Genomic DNA, 12,500 nt, shown 5'->3' on the forward strand with positions numbered 1-12,500 from the left:
GCCATATAAAAAGCACTAGTGCTGGTGCCACATAAAAGTCACCTAGTACACTTTATAAACTAGTTGGTGTTAGAAAGGGCCTCCAGCAGTAAGGAACCCTGCCAGAACAGACAATGGAATCTGCAGCCCTTAGTCTTAGGGGCTCCTGTCAAGCCATACAACTTATGTCAGAATGAAAAGTGAACATTAAATGATGATGTTAATGATGATGATATGATATATGTACATATGTGCGTATGTGTATGTTTATGTATATATAAATGTGTGTGTGTTTGTGTGTATGTGCATATATCCCCATGATCATTGCCATCATCATCATCGTCATCAGCTTCATCATTACTTCTATCATCCTTATTTCAAAGTCTACTTTTCTATGCTGGTGTGGGAGACATGATTCCAGTGAGGCAGAATTTTCTACAGCTGGATGCCTATTCTGTCACCAACCTTCACCTGCTTCCAAGCAAGGTAAAGATGCTTCAGTCTGTTAAGCAACAAATGACCCAAACTACACACATATGAGAACAATTTGAGAGGACAGTCCATACATAATTTGCAATCAGTGAGTGCACTTCAAGACAAAGAGAGCATACACCCAGTCACACATGCACACACATGCACACACACACCACACACTCAAAATGCTGATGCATTTTCTCTGACTATATCTATAGAAATGTAAGGAGAGTACCTGACTTTCAGCTTTTGGTAGCAAAGCCAAACTGCAGTAGACACGTTCCCTCTTGGTGATCTGGGTCCTGATCATCACAACATACGATATTACAAGCCGCACTAAGAGACCAGTGAACAAACATGCAAATACAAAACCTACAAGAAGAACAAAGACATTAACTGTTATTTCTTTAATTATCAAAGCATGTACCCTAGTTGTTAAGTGTTGCACTCATGATTCTGAGATCGTGGTTTCAATTCCCAGATCAGCTGCATGTTGTGTTCTTAAGCAAAATATTTCAATTCATGTTGTTCCAGTCCACTCAACTGTAAACATGGATTGTTCATGCAAGGGTGATATCGTGGCAAAGGAAAATGGCCTGAATTGAAGTCTTGCAAGCCAAAATCCAGCACTGAAAGGATGAATAGTGCCTCAACCGTATGTCCCAACCAGCTGGGATAGGTTGTTCAGCCAGGCATTTTTTTTCATTAAGGTATAACATATGTTAGTAAGATGCTTCACCATACAAGAATCATGGTTCTCAGTTGTGCACCTGTCTAACACCTGTGGACATGTTTACAAAGTCAGAAAACAGCACAGCTCCCATGACTTTCGGAAACATTTTTTCACGCCAAGAGTTGCTGAAGCATGGAACAAACTGCCAGCATCAGTTGTTAGTTGTCGGAGCACTGCATCCTTCAAAACTTCCATGCTTTCTGAGATTCGCCAACACTACACCTGATTTTCTCCCCTCCATAGACACGCTGAAGCATGGAACAAACTGCTGGCATCAGTTGTTAGTTGTCGGAGCAATGCATCCTTCAAAACTTCCATGCTTCCTGAGATTTGCCAACACTACACCTGATTTTCTCCCCTCCATACACATGCAAGCAGGTATCTGACTCATACACTGTTCGCTTCCCAGACATTTGTACATTTCTGCATATGCTTTATATGCACTTTTGACAAGTTGTGGTGCACCTGAGCACTGTATACAATAATTTCATTATTATTGTTATTATAATACCTGTGGACATGTTTACAAAGTCAGAAAACAGCCCAGCTCCCATGACTTTCGGAAACATTTTTTCACGCCAAGAGTTGCTGAAGCATGGAACAAACTGCTGGCTTCAGTTGTTAGTTGTCAGAGCACTGCATCCTTCAAAACTTCCATGCTTCCTGAGATTCACCAACACTACACCTAATTTTCTCCCCTCCATACACACGCAAGCATGTATCTGACTCACACATTGTTCACTTCCCAGACATTTGTACATTACTGCATATGCTTTATATGCACTTTCTGACAAGTTGTGGTGCACCTGAGCACTGTATACAATAATTTCATTATTTCATTATTTTTTTAAAATAACTTCCAGAATTTTAAGCCAGGATTTGAAACTGAATCTAAATTTTTCTACCAATTCCTTTCCCATTGTTCTCAGATTTTTCTCTGAGAAATATTTAAGAGTTAACTGCCACACTTAGTTCTATTGTTTAAGTTAACAGTCTTGGGTTAATGGGGTTCAGGAAGATAAGAGAAGTACTTTGTCTAGCCTGACCTAATTCAGTTTTAAAAAATATGAATACAGAACCCCAAATTGATTCTACTTTTTTTCACTTGGCCCCTCACTAGAAGAGTACTTCAGGTATGGTTTGTCTTCATGTGACTGCATAACTTTCCCCCTCACTACTTGTCTGAATTCTTTTGCTCTTTCTCTCTCCTTCTTTCATCCATCTTCCTGGCAGTCAGCAGTCAACAAAAGATGAAGTTAACCATCTACAGAATGGACAGCAGAACAGCAAATTATCAATGCATAACATCAGCTCGAAGAAGTTGTATGTTACTTTGATGCAATGTAAATAAAGGGCCATTTCAATAAATAATATTTTTCTTCTACAGTCATTTATATGATGCATACATTCATTCATTATTTATTTATTTATTTTTTACTTGTTTCAGTCATTTTGACTGCGGCCATGCTGGAGCACCGCCTTTAATCGAGCAACTCGACCCCGGGACTTATTCTTTTGTAAGCCCAGTACTTATTCTATCGGTCTCTTTTGCTGAACCTCTAAGTGACGGGGACATAAACACACCAGCATCGGTTGACAAGCAATGCTAGGGGGACAAACACAGACACACAAACATATACGCACATACATAGATATACATATATACGATGGGTTTCTTTCAGTTTCCATCTACCAAATCCACTCACAAGGCTTTGGTCGGCCCGAGGCTATAGTAGAAGACACTTCCCCAAGATGCCACGCAGTGGGACTGAACCCGGAACCATGTGGTTGGTAAACAAGCTACTTACCACACAGCCACTCCTGCACCTATAGATATTTCAAGAAAGGAAAGTTTTCTTCATTGAGACTGATTGATTCATGGATCCTGGCTCATGAATCTATGTGAATCTTGGCTGAGATAGACCTGAGGTGCAGCCATTTCTGTGACATCATTTATGTCAGGAAAGACTGCAACTACACACACAAATAAACAAACATTTATACACACTTGAGGTTTGCATATGGGCTGACTAGATGTGGATGTTACCCACAATGATGAGAAACAGTAGGTAGTATCCATGTGCATAATGAAGAGAGATAGTGATTGCCAACACATTAAAATAATAATAATAATGAAATTATTGTATACAGTGCTCAGGTGCACCACAACTTATCAAAAGTGTGTATAAAGCATATGCAGTAATGTACAAATGTCTGGGAAGTGAACAGTGTATGAGTCAGATACATGCTTGCGTGTGTATGGAGGGGAGAAAATCAGGTGTAGTGTTGGCGAATCTCAGGAAGCATGGAAGTTTTGAAGGATGCAGTGCTCCAACAACTAACAACTGATGCCGGCAGTTTGTTCCATGCTTCAGCAACTCTAAGCGTGAGAAAATAAGTAATCAAAGGTAAACATTAGCCATAGTTAATGACTTAAGGAAGTCATTACTAATACAGAGTTACCAGAGGTAAATATTATTCACAATTACTAAAGGCTGCTGTTATTCACACAAAAATTAACAGACTATGATGACATAGATGTACATAATAGACAATAAATGCATCAACCCGAGAAAGATAAAGACACTATATTTACTTAAGTACAATGCAGTCTCATCTTACTAACAATAACTCTGAGCACTTTTTCAAACTCCACCTGTCTAACACCTGTGGACATATTTACAAAGTCAGAAAACAGCACAGCTCCCATGACTTTCAGAAACATTTTTTCACGCTAAGAGTTACTGAAGCATGGAACAAACAGCCGGCATCAGTTGTAAGTTGTCGGAGCATTGCATCCTTCAAAACTTCCATGCTTCCTGAGATTCGCCAACACTACACCTGATTTTCTCTCCCCTCCATACACATGCAAGCATGTATCTGATTCATACACTGTTCACTTCCCAGACATTTGTACATCACTGCATATACTTTATACGCACTTTCTGACAAGTTGTGGTGCACCTGAGCACTGTATATAATAATTTCATTATTATTATTATTATATAAGATAACTCTCCACACTGTATTTAAAACTCAGTAATGTTTTTTTAGATGTTTTGCATTAAATTTTTCACATTATGCACATGTAAACACAGTAGGTGAAAAATAGATAAAACATAGTTCAGAGGTTAAGAGAACCAAATTGTAAGTCATAGAACAGACCAAATTAATACAATAAAGAAATTAAATTTACCAAGTATTCTGCCATTGATCACAGACAAGTTGACATCACATCCCATGAGGCCAAACAGCAGTGTTTGACAAAATAGCCAGAATGTATTCAGTATGGTGTCCAATTTATGTAAGAGCATCTGCAACAAAATAATCCATTTTAGCAACATAGAATTAACAGAGACTCAAAGGGGAAATTATTTCCTCCCTTCCTCTCATCTGTCTTAGAGGAGTTATAAAAGCTCAAGGGCCATGGCTCTCCCTCCATTGACAAAGCCATTACAAAAAAAAACCCCAAAACAAAGAAGAACAACAAAAACTGGATGTAAATAAATTAAGATAAAAATATAGTCACAGGCATGACTGCATGATTAAGAAGTTTGCTTCAAAACCCCATGGTCTGGGGTTCAAGCCCACTGCAGGGCCTCTTGAGCTTCAAATTGCTTTTGCTGGTGACAGTACTGTGAATATACCAGAGTACCACTATTGTATATTAAAAGTGAATGTATTGAAGTACTCACACTCTTAATCAGCTTCATCATATTTTGTCTCCAATAAATTTGCAATCGAGATACATTTATTAAATATTTACCTTCAGTACAATGGCAAATTCATGCTTCCAAGACAACAGTGAACACACATGTCAAACAAACTAATGAATATGTCTCTCCAGTGCATTAGTAAATGCATGCCTCTTGTGCATTGGTGAATATATACTTCCAATACAAAGCCTGGTAAATATATACCCTCAACACAAATATAGAAACATACCTATTGTAATGTTAGTGACAACATATCTTCCATATAATAGCGAATACAACTCTAACCCATTAGTAACTGGGTATTCCCAAAACAAGGTGCATGACTCAGTGGTTAGGCGGTGAGCTGGCAGAAACGTTAGCACGCCGGGCGAAATGCTTAGCAGTATTTCGTCTGCGTTATGTTGTGAGTTCAAATTCCGCTGAGGTCGACTTTGCCTTTCATCCTTTCGGGGTTGATAAATTAAGTACCAGTTACGCACTGGGGTCGATGTAATCGACTTAATACCTATGTCTGTCCTTGTTTGTCCCCTCTGTGTTTAGCCCCTTGTGGGTAGTAAAGAAATAGGTTAGAGCATGGGACTCACAATCGCGAGGTTGTGAGTTCAATTCCTGGACTGGACTGTGCGTTGTGTTCTTGAACAAGACACTTTATTTCACGTTGCTCCAGTTCACTCAGCTGTAGAAATGAGTTGCGACGTCACTGGTGCCAAGCTGTATTGACCTTTGTCTTTCCCTTGGATAACATCAGTGGTGTGGAGAGGGGAGGCTGGTATGCATGGATGACTGCTGGTATTCCATAAACAACCTTGCCTGGATTTGTGCCTTGGAGGGGAACTTTCTAGGTGCAATCCCATGGTCGTTCATGACAGAAGGGGCTCTTTACCCTTTACCCTTTGTTCCCCAAACAATAGTAAATACATTCAGCACCAAAATAATCAAAGATAGCTCTCTGTACCAAAAAGCACAGAAGAGATTACATACCTGATTGTTCTTAAGTCCTCTCTTCCAGCCCCAGGCTGCTACATAGCTGAGAACGAGGACAGCAAGGTGACCAACAAATGTCTGGTGAATGGCAGAAAGGGTGAACAATACCACAGCACTGGAACCAACCAGAAAGACACAACGGAAGAATAAATTGTGAACCTGGAAGTAGAAGTTACCCTTTTAAATATAAGCCTGTAGTAGAAGTATTGGCAGGGTTCCAAACTCCAACTCATTGCCTAGAAATAAAACCCCAAATTGCTGTGTTCAAGCGAGTAAATATCTGTGAACACCCAACAGGAATTAGTTGGGGACTGATGATGTCTGCAAGCAACTTAACCATCCAGGTCACTGGTAAACACATTAAGAACTTGTTTTTTATCAGTACCTGGGCCCACAGTTGATGTAAACAACTGAAACATTTTAGGATAAAAAGCACCATTTGGGCGTGGCCATTGCCAGTACCACCAAACTGGCCCTCGTGCCGGTGGCACGTAAAAGCACCCACTACACTCTCAGAGTGGTTGGCATTAGGAAGGGCACCCAGCTGTAGAAACTCTGCCAGATCAGATTGGAGTCTGGTTCACCAGACCTCAGTCAAATCGTCCAACCCATGCTAGCAGGGAAAGCGGACGTTAAATGATGATGATGATGATGATGAACATAGGCACAGGCATGGCTTTGTGGTAAGAAGCTTGCTTCCCAACCATATGGTTCCAAGTTCAGTCCCACAGTATGGCACCTTGGGCAGGCATCTTCTACTATAGCCTCAGGCTGATCAAAGCATTATGAGTGGATCTAGTAGTTGAAAACTGAAAAGAAGCCCATTATACATGTGTGTGTGTGTGTGTGTGTGTGTGTGTGCATGTTTGTGTCAGTGTTTGACTCCACTGCTGCTTGACAACTGGTCTCGGTGTGTTTACATCCCCATAACTTAGCGATTTGGCAAAAGAGACTGATAGAATAAGTACCAGGGGTAAAACAAAATAAATACAGGTGTTGATTCATTTGACTAGAAATTATTCAAGGCAGTGCCCCAGCATGGCCACAGAGTGATGACTGAAACAAGTAATGTCATTCACAATATTTCTTTTCTTTGGCAGATCATTGGATTTATATAAATGGTTTGTCTGGTAACTGACAAGTGGTTGTAGCATAGCAAAAGCAAATTGTTGCAGGAACTTGACACCCACTTTGGCCATGGACTTCAACAACTTCAAGAATCTACCATCATTGCTGACACACACATTATGCAGTGACTCGTACAAATTAAACTCATTAGATGAAAATATCTTTTTTGCTATCATCATTACAAGAACAGCATTTTTTGTCAATGATTTGTAGCAGAAGCATGTTTACATTTTAGCTTCTTTAAGTACCCACATTTTGGCTCATCACATGATGGTTGAGTCCTTAAGTACCCATATTTTGGCTCTTTAAGTACCCACATTTTGGCTCATCATACGATGGTTGAGTCCTTAAGTACCCATATTTTGGCTCTTTAAGTACCCACATTTTGGCTCATCATACGATGGTTGAGTCCTTAAGTACCCATATTTTGGCTCTTTAAGTACCCACATTTTGGCTCATCACACGATGGTTGAGTCCTTAAGTACCCATATTTTGGCTCTTTAAGTACCCACATTTTGGCTCATCATACGATGGTTGAGTCCTTAAGTACCCATATTTTGGCTCTTTAAGTACCCACATTTTGGCTCATTATACAATGGTTGAGTCCTTAAGTACCCATATTTTGGCTCTTTAAGTACCCACATTTTGGCTCATCACACGATGGTTGAGTCCTTAAGTACCCATATTTTGGCTCTTTAAGTACCCACATTTTGGCTCATCACACGATGGTTGAATCCTTCTAGCTTTACATAGGATGTCTAACCCATCATATGACAGACCAGCTGAGTGCAGGAAATTCATGTCTGTCCACTGGGAGCCTACCATCACCTAAGGAAGCTTTTTCTTTTATTTCTTCAGTGAGGTGGGTTTGTAAAATGAAGTTTGGATCTTCAGCTGAGAGCAAGTTTTTTTTTCCACAGGTAGCCTCAGCTATCCTTTGACATGTATGTTTGTTCCTGTCTTCTAGCATATGTTCCTGTCTTATATTTGTATTTCCTATTCTACATTGCATACATCATCATTATGTACCAACAACATGTCAACCCATTTGTTACTAACCTGGCCAAAACTGGCTCTGGCTCTGTAGTACAAATGTCTTGTTTTCATAAGTTTTGAATTAAAATCTTCCACCAAATCTTAGTCACAATTTATGCTCCTAACATTAGCGTAATGATAACTAAGTTATTTTACTAAATTCTTTGTTATATTTAAAATAATTGAAAGAAACACAGAGCATCTCAAAATAAATACAGTAACAAAAGGGTTAAACCGTTCTGTATATATTCTGACTATTCCTTCAAGATGTATCTCAACAGCTTTGCTGTGTCAATGCTTTTTAATGGGTTGAATAAACCATCGCATTTAATCCAGGTTTCCTTATCCTTCCTTTATCTATACACACAGCCTTACTCAAACCAGCTTTGTCCATCACCTCAACCTTCAGCTGTTAAAGATTAATAAATATCTTTTGTATTTGGATTTTACACAGATTTTTGCTCTTCTGTCAATCAACTGAATGTTTTGTCATTACAACGCTTTTATGGTACGTTAAAAGCACCAACCAATCGTGGCCGTTGCCAGCCTCCCCTGGCACCTGTGCCGGTGGCACATAAAAAGCACAACCAATCGTGGCCGTTGCCAGCCTCCCCTGGCACCTGTGCCGGTGGCACATAAAAAGCACAACCAATCGTGGCCATTGCCAGCCTCCCCTGGCACCTGTGCTGGTGGCACATAAAAAGCACCAACCAATCGTGGCTGTTGCCAGCCTCCCCTGGCACCTGTGCCGGTGGCACATAAAAAGCACCAACCAATCGTGGCCGTTGCCAGCCTCCCCTGGCACCTGTGCCAGTGGCATGTAAAAAGCACCAACCAATCGAGGCCGTTGCCAGCCTCCCCTGGCACCTATGCCAGTGGCACGTAAAAAGCACCATCCATACGTGGTTAATGCCAGTGCCTCCTTGACTGGCTTCTGTGCTGGTGGCCGTTACCAGCCTTCCCTGGCACCTGTGCTGGTGGCACGTAAAAAGCACCCACTACACTCACGGAGTGGTTGGCGTTAGGAAGGGCATCCAGCTGTAGAAATTCTGCCAGATCAAGACTGGAGCCTGGTGCAGCCTCCTGGCTTCCCAGACCCTGGTCAAACCGTCCAACCCGTGCTAGCGCAGAAAGAGGACGTTAAACAATGATGATGATGATGGATGATGAGTGAAGACCCAGGAGCAACCGTTTTGGTTTGAGTGACTGAGTTAGTCACAGGGGATGTTTCTGATTCCTGTTTAGTTATTTCCCTCAAGTTACTTTACTAATGATCTTGGAAAAAGCATGAACGTCATGAAATTTCAATTTTTTTTTCTTTTTCTTCTCTATAAGATATCAATAAGACGCAAGATATCAAAAATCTTTATTTCTTTTAATGACATTATTTCTTCTGGCTGACAAAAAATCTATTTGACAGAAGGACACTCAAAGACGTACCATCATCATGACCATCACTACTACTACTACTACTACTAACAATCATCATTATCCCCACCACCACCACCACCACCAAAACCACCACCACCACCACCACCACCACCACCACCACCACCATCACCAAAACCACCACCACCACCACCACCACCACCACCACCACCACAACCATCATCAACTTGTTTATATAGTTTAAATAAAAATCTCTAAAAATTCCTCTTTTCATTGATCCTCAAACATTTCATATATGAAATCAAATTCTTGAGCATTTTCCTGATTATTTGACCCCTTTAATTTGCCCTCTATTGGCTAACTTACTTCCTTTTCGGTCAACCTTTGTAACTCACTTCATCCATGGCCATTCTAGTTAACTCACCTCATTTGGGTGAACTCTCGCTTACCTTTGGTCAATTTTAGCCATCCCAGTTCACCTTCGGTCACCAATAGATAACTCACTTCATCTTTAATCAACCCCAGTTATTTTATCCTATCTCTTGTTATACCCAACAAAATTACCTTAAGTTTACCCCAGCTTTCTACTGTCCTAGCTGATCTCATCATTCAGTCTTCACTTACATCATGCAATATTATCAGTTCACCACATCTGATCTATTAGTCAACCTTCACTAATCTTTTGGCACCACCACTGATTCATAAACTAATTCTTTGCTTTAGATTATCATCATCATCGTTTAACGTCCGTTTTCTGTGCTAGCACGGGTTGGACAGTTTGACTGGGGTCTGGGAAGCCAGGAGGCTGCACCAGGCTCAAGTCTGATCTGGCAGTTTTTCTAAAGCTGGATGCCCTTCCTAACGCCAGCCACTCCATGAGGGTAGTGGGTGCTTTTTATGTGCCAGGGGAGGCTGACAGTGGCCATGATTGGCTGGTGCTTTTTACGGCCACTGGCACAGAAGCCAGTCAAGGCGACGCTGGCATCAGCCATGTTCGGATGGTGCTTTTTACGTGCCACTGGCACAGGTATCACAACTACAATTTCCATTTGATATCTATTTTGATGTTGATGTACCTGACTCAATAGGTCTCCTCAAGCACAGCAGGTCGTTCTGCAATCCAGGGTACTTTGGATGGGCTGGGGCTATGCGAAACTGGTGCAGGAAGCAGCCATGAACTCATATTATTTGCCGGGTCTTTGCAATGAAATTCAGACCATCTCACTAACAGCTTACCTCTACTCAATGAAAGTTGTTGACTTTTAAAGTACTTCACTAAATCCATTAAGACAAATGTCTATACTAAACCACTACACCAAACTACTATGGTGAACCCCCACACTAGGTTTCTATATCCATCGACTACAATCAGTAGATACAGGTTCTCATTATGACTGTACTGATTTAATCAATATATTCTGAAGAATATCTCAATATCTCTCTCTATATAAAGCTGAAGTTGTCTGTGTATGGCAGGTTTGGTAGCCTTCAACTAACACTATCTCCTCCGACACCCTGTGGTGCAAGTTGATCAAAATTGAGAGTATGATAGAAGAAGGCTTGCTCTTCCTTCCGTAGAAGAAAAAAATTCAAATCGGACCATGTTAACACCAAAAATTATTTACATCAAAAAGGTGCTTTTTTTTCTATGAAAACCCCGCTTTTTTTACGATTTTTTGACTGCTGTGTGGCCATTTTTCGGTGTATTTCAACCAGAAAAATGTTCACTTAAAGAGAATAACAAGCTACATAATGCAAAATTTTTACTTTTCAAAAATTCCAATTCTAAAGGGTCGAAACAAACCCGAGCAACTCCGGGTGATACTGCTAGTTTCTAATAAAATCATTCTAAACAATTGCATAAGAACCCTTTTTTTTTTATGATCCCTGATTAATGTTCCCTATAAAGTGATCCTAACATCACTTTACATGGCACAATTCCCTTCTGCAATTCTCTTCCCTACTGCTTCCTATTTTGCCATTCCTGTTCAGCTTCCCTTCACCCAGTGCTCCCTTAAAAGATTATTCAGTACAACAATTCGCATATCACTGTAGAAAATTACAAATGTTCGCATCAACATTCTGTGACAAATGTATAGGGGAGAGATGATTTCGTTGATTGAAAAGGGCCCTAACAGTATGACTTGTACTAATCTAATCACACTTATTGTTATTAGATTGATGATGAAAAGAAATGTAGACTCTGATGTGATTTGAATTCAGAATTAAAGGTAAATGCAAAAGAAAAAAAGTGTTCAACATTTTCTCTCTCACTCCATAATAACTGCTACGACTCCACCACTTTATCACTATGGAAGACAATATAATTTTACAAGTATAGAAGATAAAAACACTCAGTGCAACTCAGAACTATATATTCAGAATAAAATTACAACTTCTTAATTAGTTTAATAAATTTAACAGAATTACAGAACTTAAATCTGTGATGCTAGCTCTTTCCGAAGTGTGATAATACAATTGATGTCACCATGTGATTCTAGATTTTAGCAGTGTGATAGTCATTTAGCCTCATTCCAACAGCTAGCAGCACATTCACTAACTTCTTACTATGCAACAGTTTAATTCATTTAATGAAACTAAGGCGCAGGAGTGGCTGTGTGGTAAGTAGCTTGCTTACCAACCACATGGTTCCGGGTTCAGTCCCACTGCATGGCATCTTGGGCAAGTGTCTTCTGCTATAGCCCCGGGCCGACCAATGCCTTGTGGGTGGATTTGGTAGACGGAAACTGAAAGAAGCCTGTCGTATATATATATATATATATATATATATAAGTGTGTGTGTATATGTTTGTGTGTCTGTGTTTGTCCCCTTAGCATTGCTTGACAACCGATGCTGGTGTGTTTACTTCCCCGTCACTTAGCGGTTGGCAAAAGAGACCGATAGAATAAGTACTGGGCTTACAAAGAATAAGTCCCGGGGTCGATTTGCTTGACTAAAAGGTGGTGCTCCAGCATGGCCGCAGTCAAATGACTGAAACAAGTAAAAGAGTAAAGAGTAAAAAGAGTAACTATATCCAGTGTTACTAGCTTCAGAAAAAAAA

At 40.3% G+C, this 12,500-nt stretch overlaps 1 protein-coding gene across 1 annotated transcript in view; it reads right to left on the reverse strand.

Moving 5' to 3' along the window:
* The window catches only part of LOC115228876 (sodium/hydrogen exchanger 9B1), a 36,096-nt gene that overhangs the window by 9,834 nt on the left and 13,762 nt on the right, over positions 1-12,500 (reverse strand). Inside the window, exons 3-5 of the mRNA XM_029799358.2 lie at positions 5,884-6,045; positions 4,383-4,500; positions 689-825 (exon numbers count right to left, since the gene is read on the reverse strand). Of these exons, the coding sequence (XP_029655218.2) occupies positions 689-825; positions 4,383-4,500; positions 5,884-6,045 (417 nt within the window). The remainder of the gene's footprint in view (positions 1-688; positions 826-4,382; positions 4,501-5,883; positions 6,046-12,500) is intronic.

This window comes from Octopus sinensis, unplaced genomic scaffold, assembly GCF_006345805.1.
Source record: "Octopus sinensis unplaced genomic scaffold, ASM634580v1 Contig11278_ERROPOS135944+, whole genome shotgun sequence".
NCBI classification, from domain to species: Eukaryota; Metazoa; Mollusca; class Cephalopoda; order Octopoda; family Octopodidae; genus Octopus; species Octopus sinensis.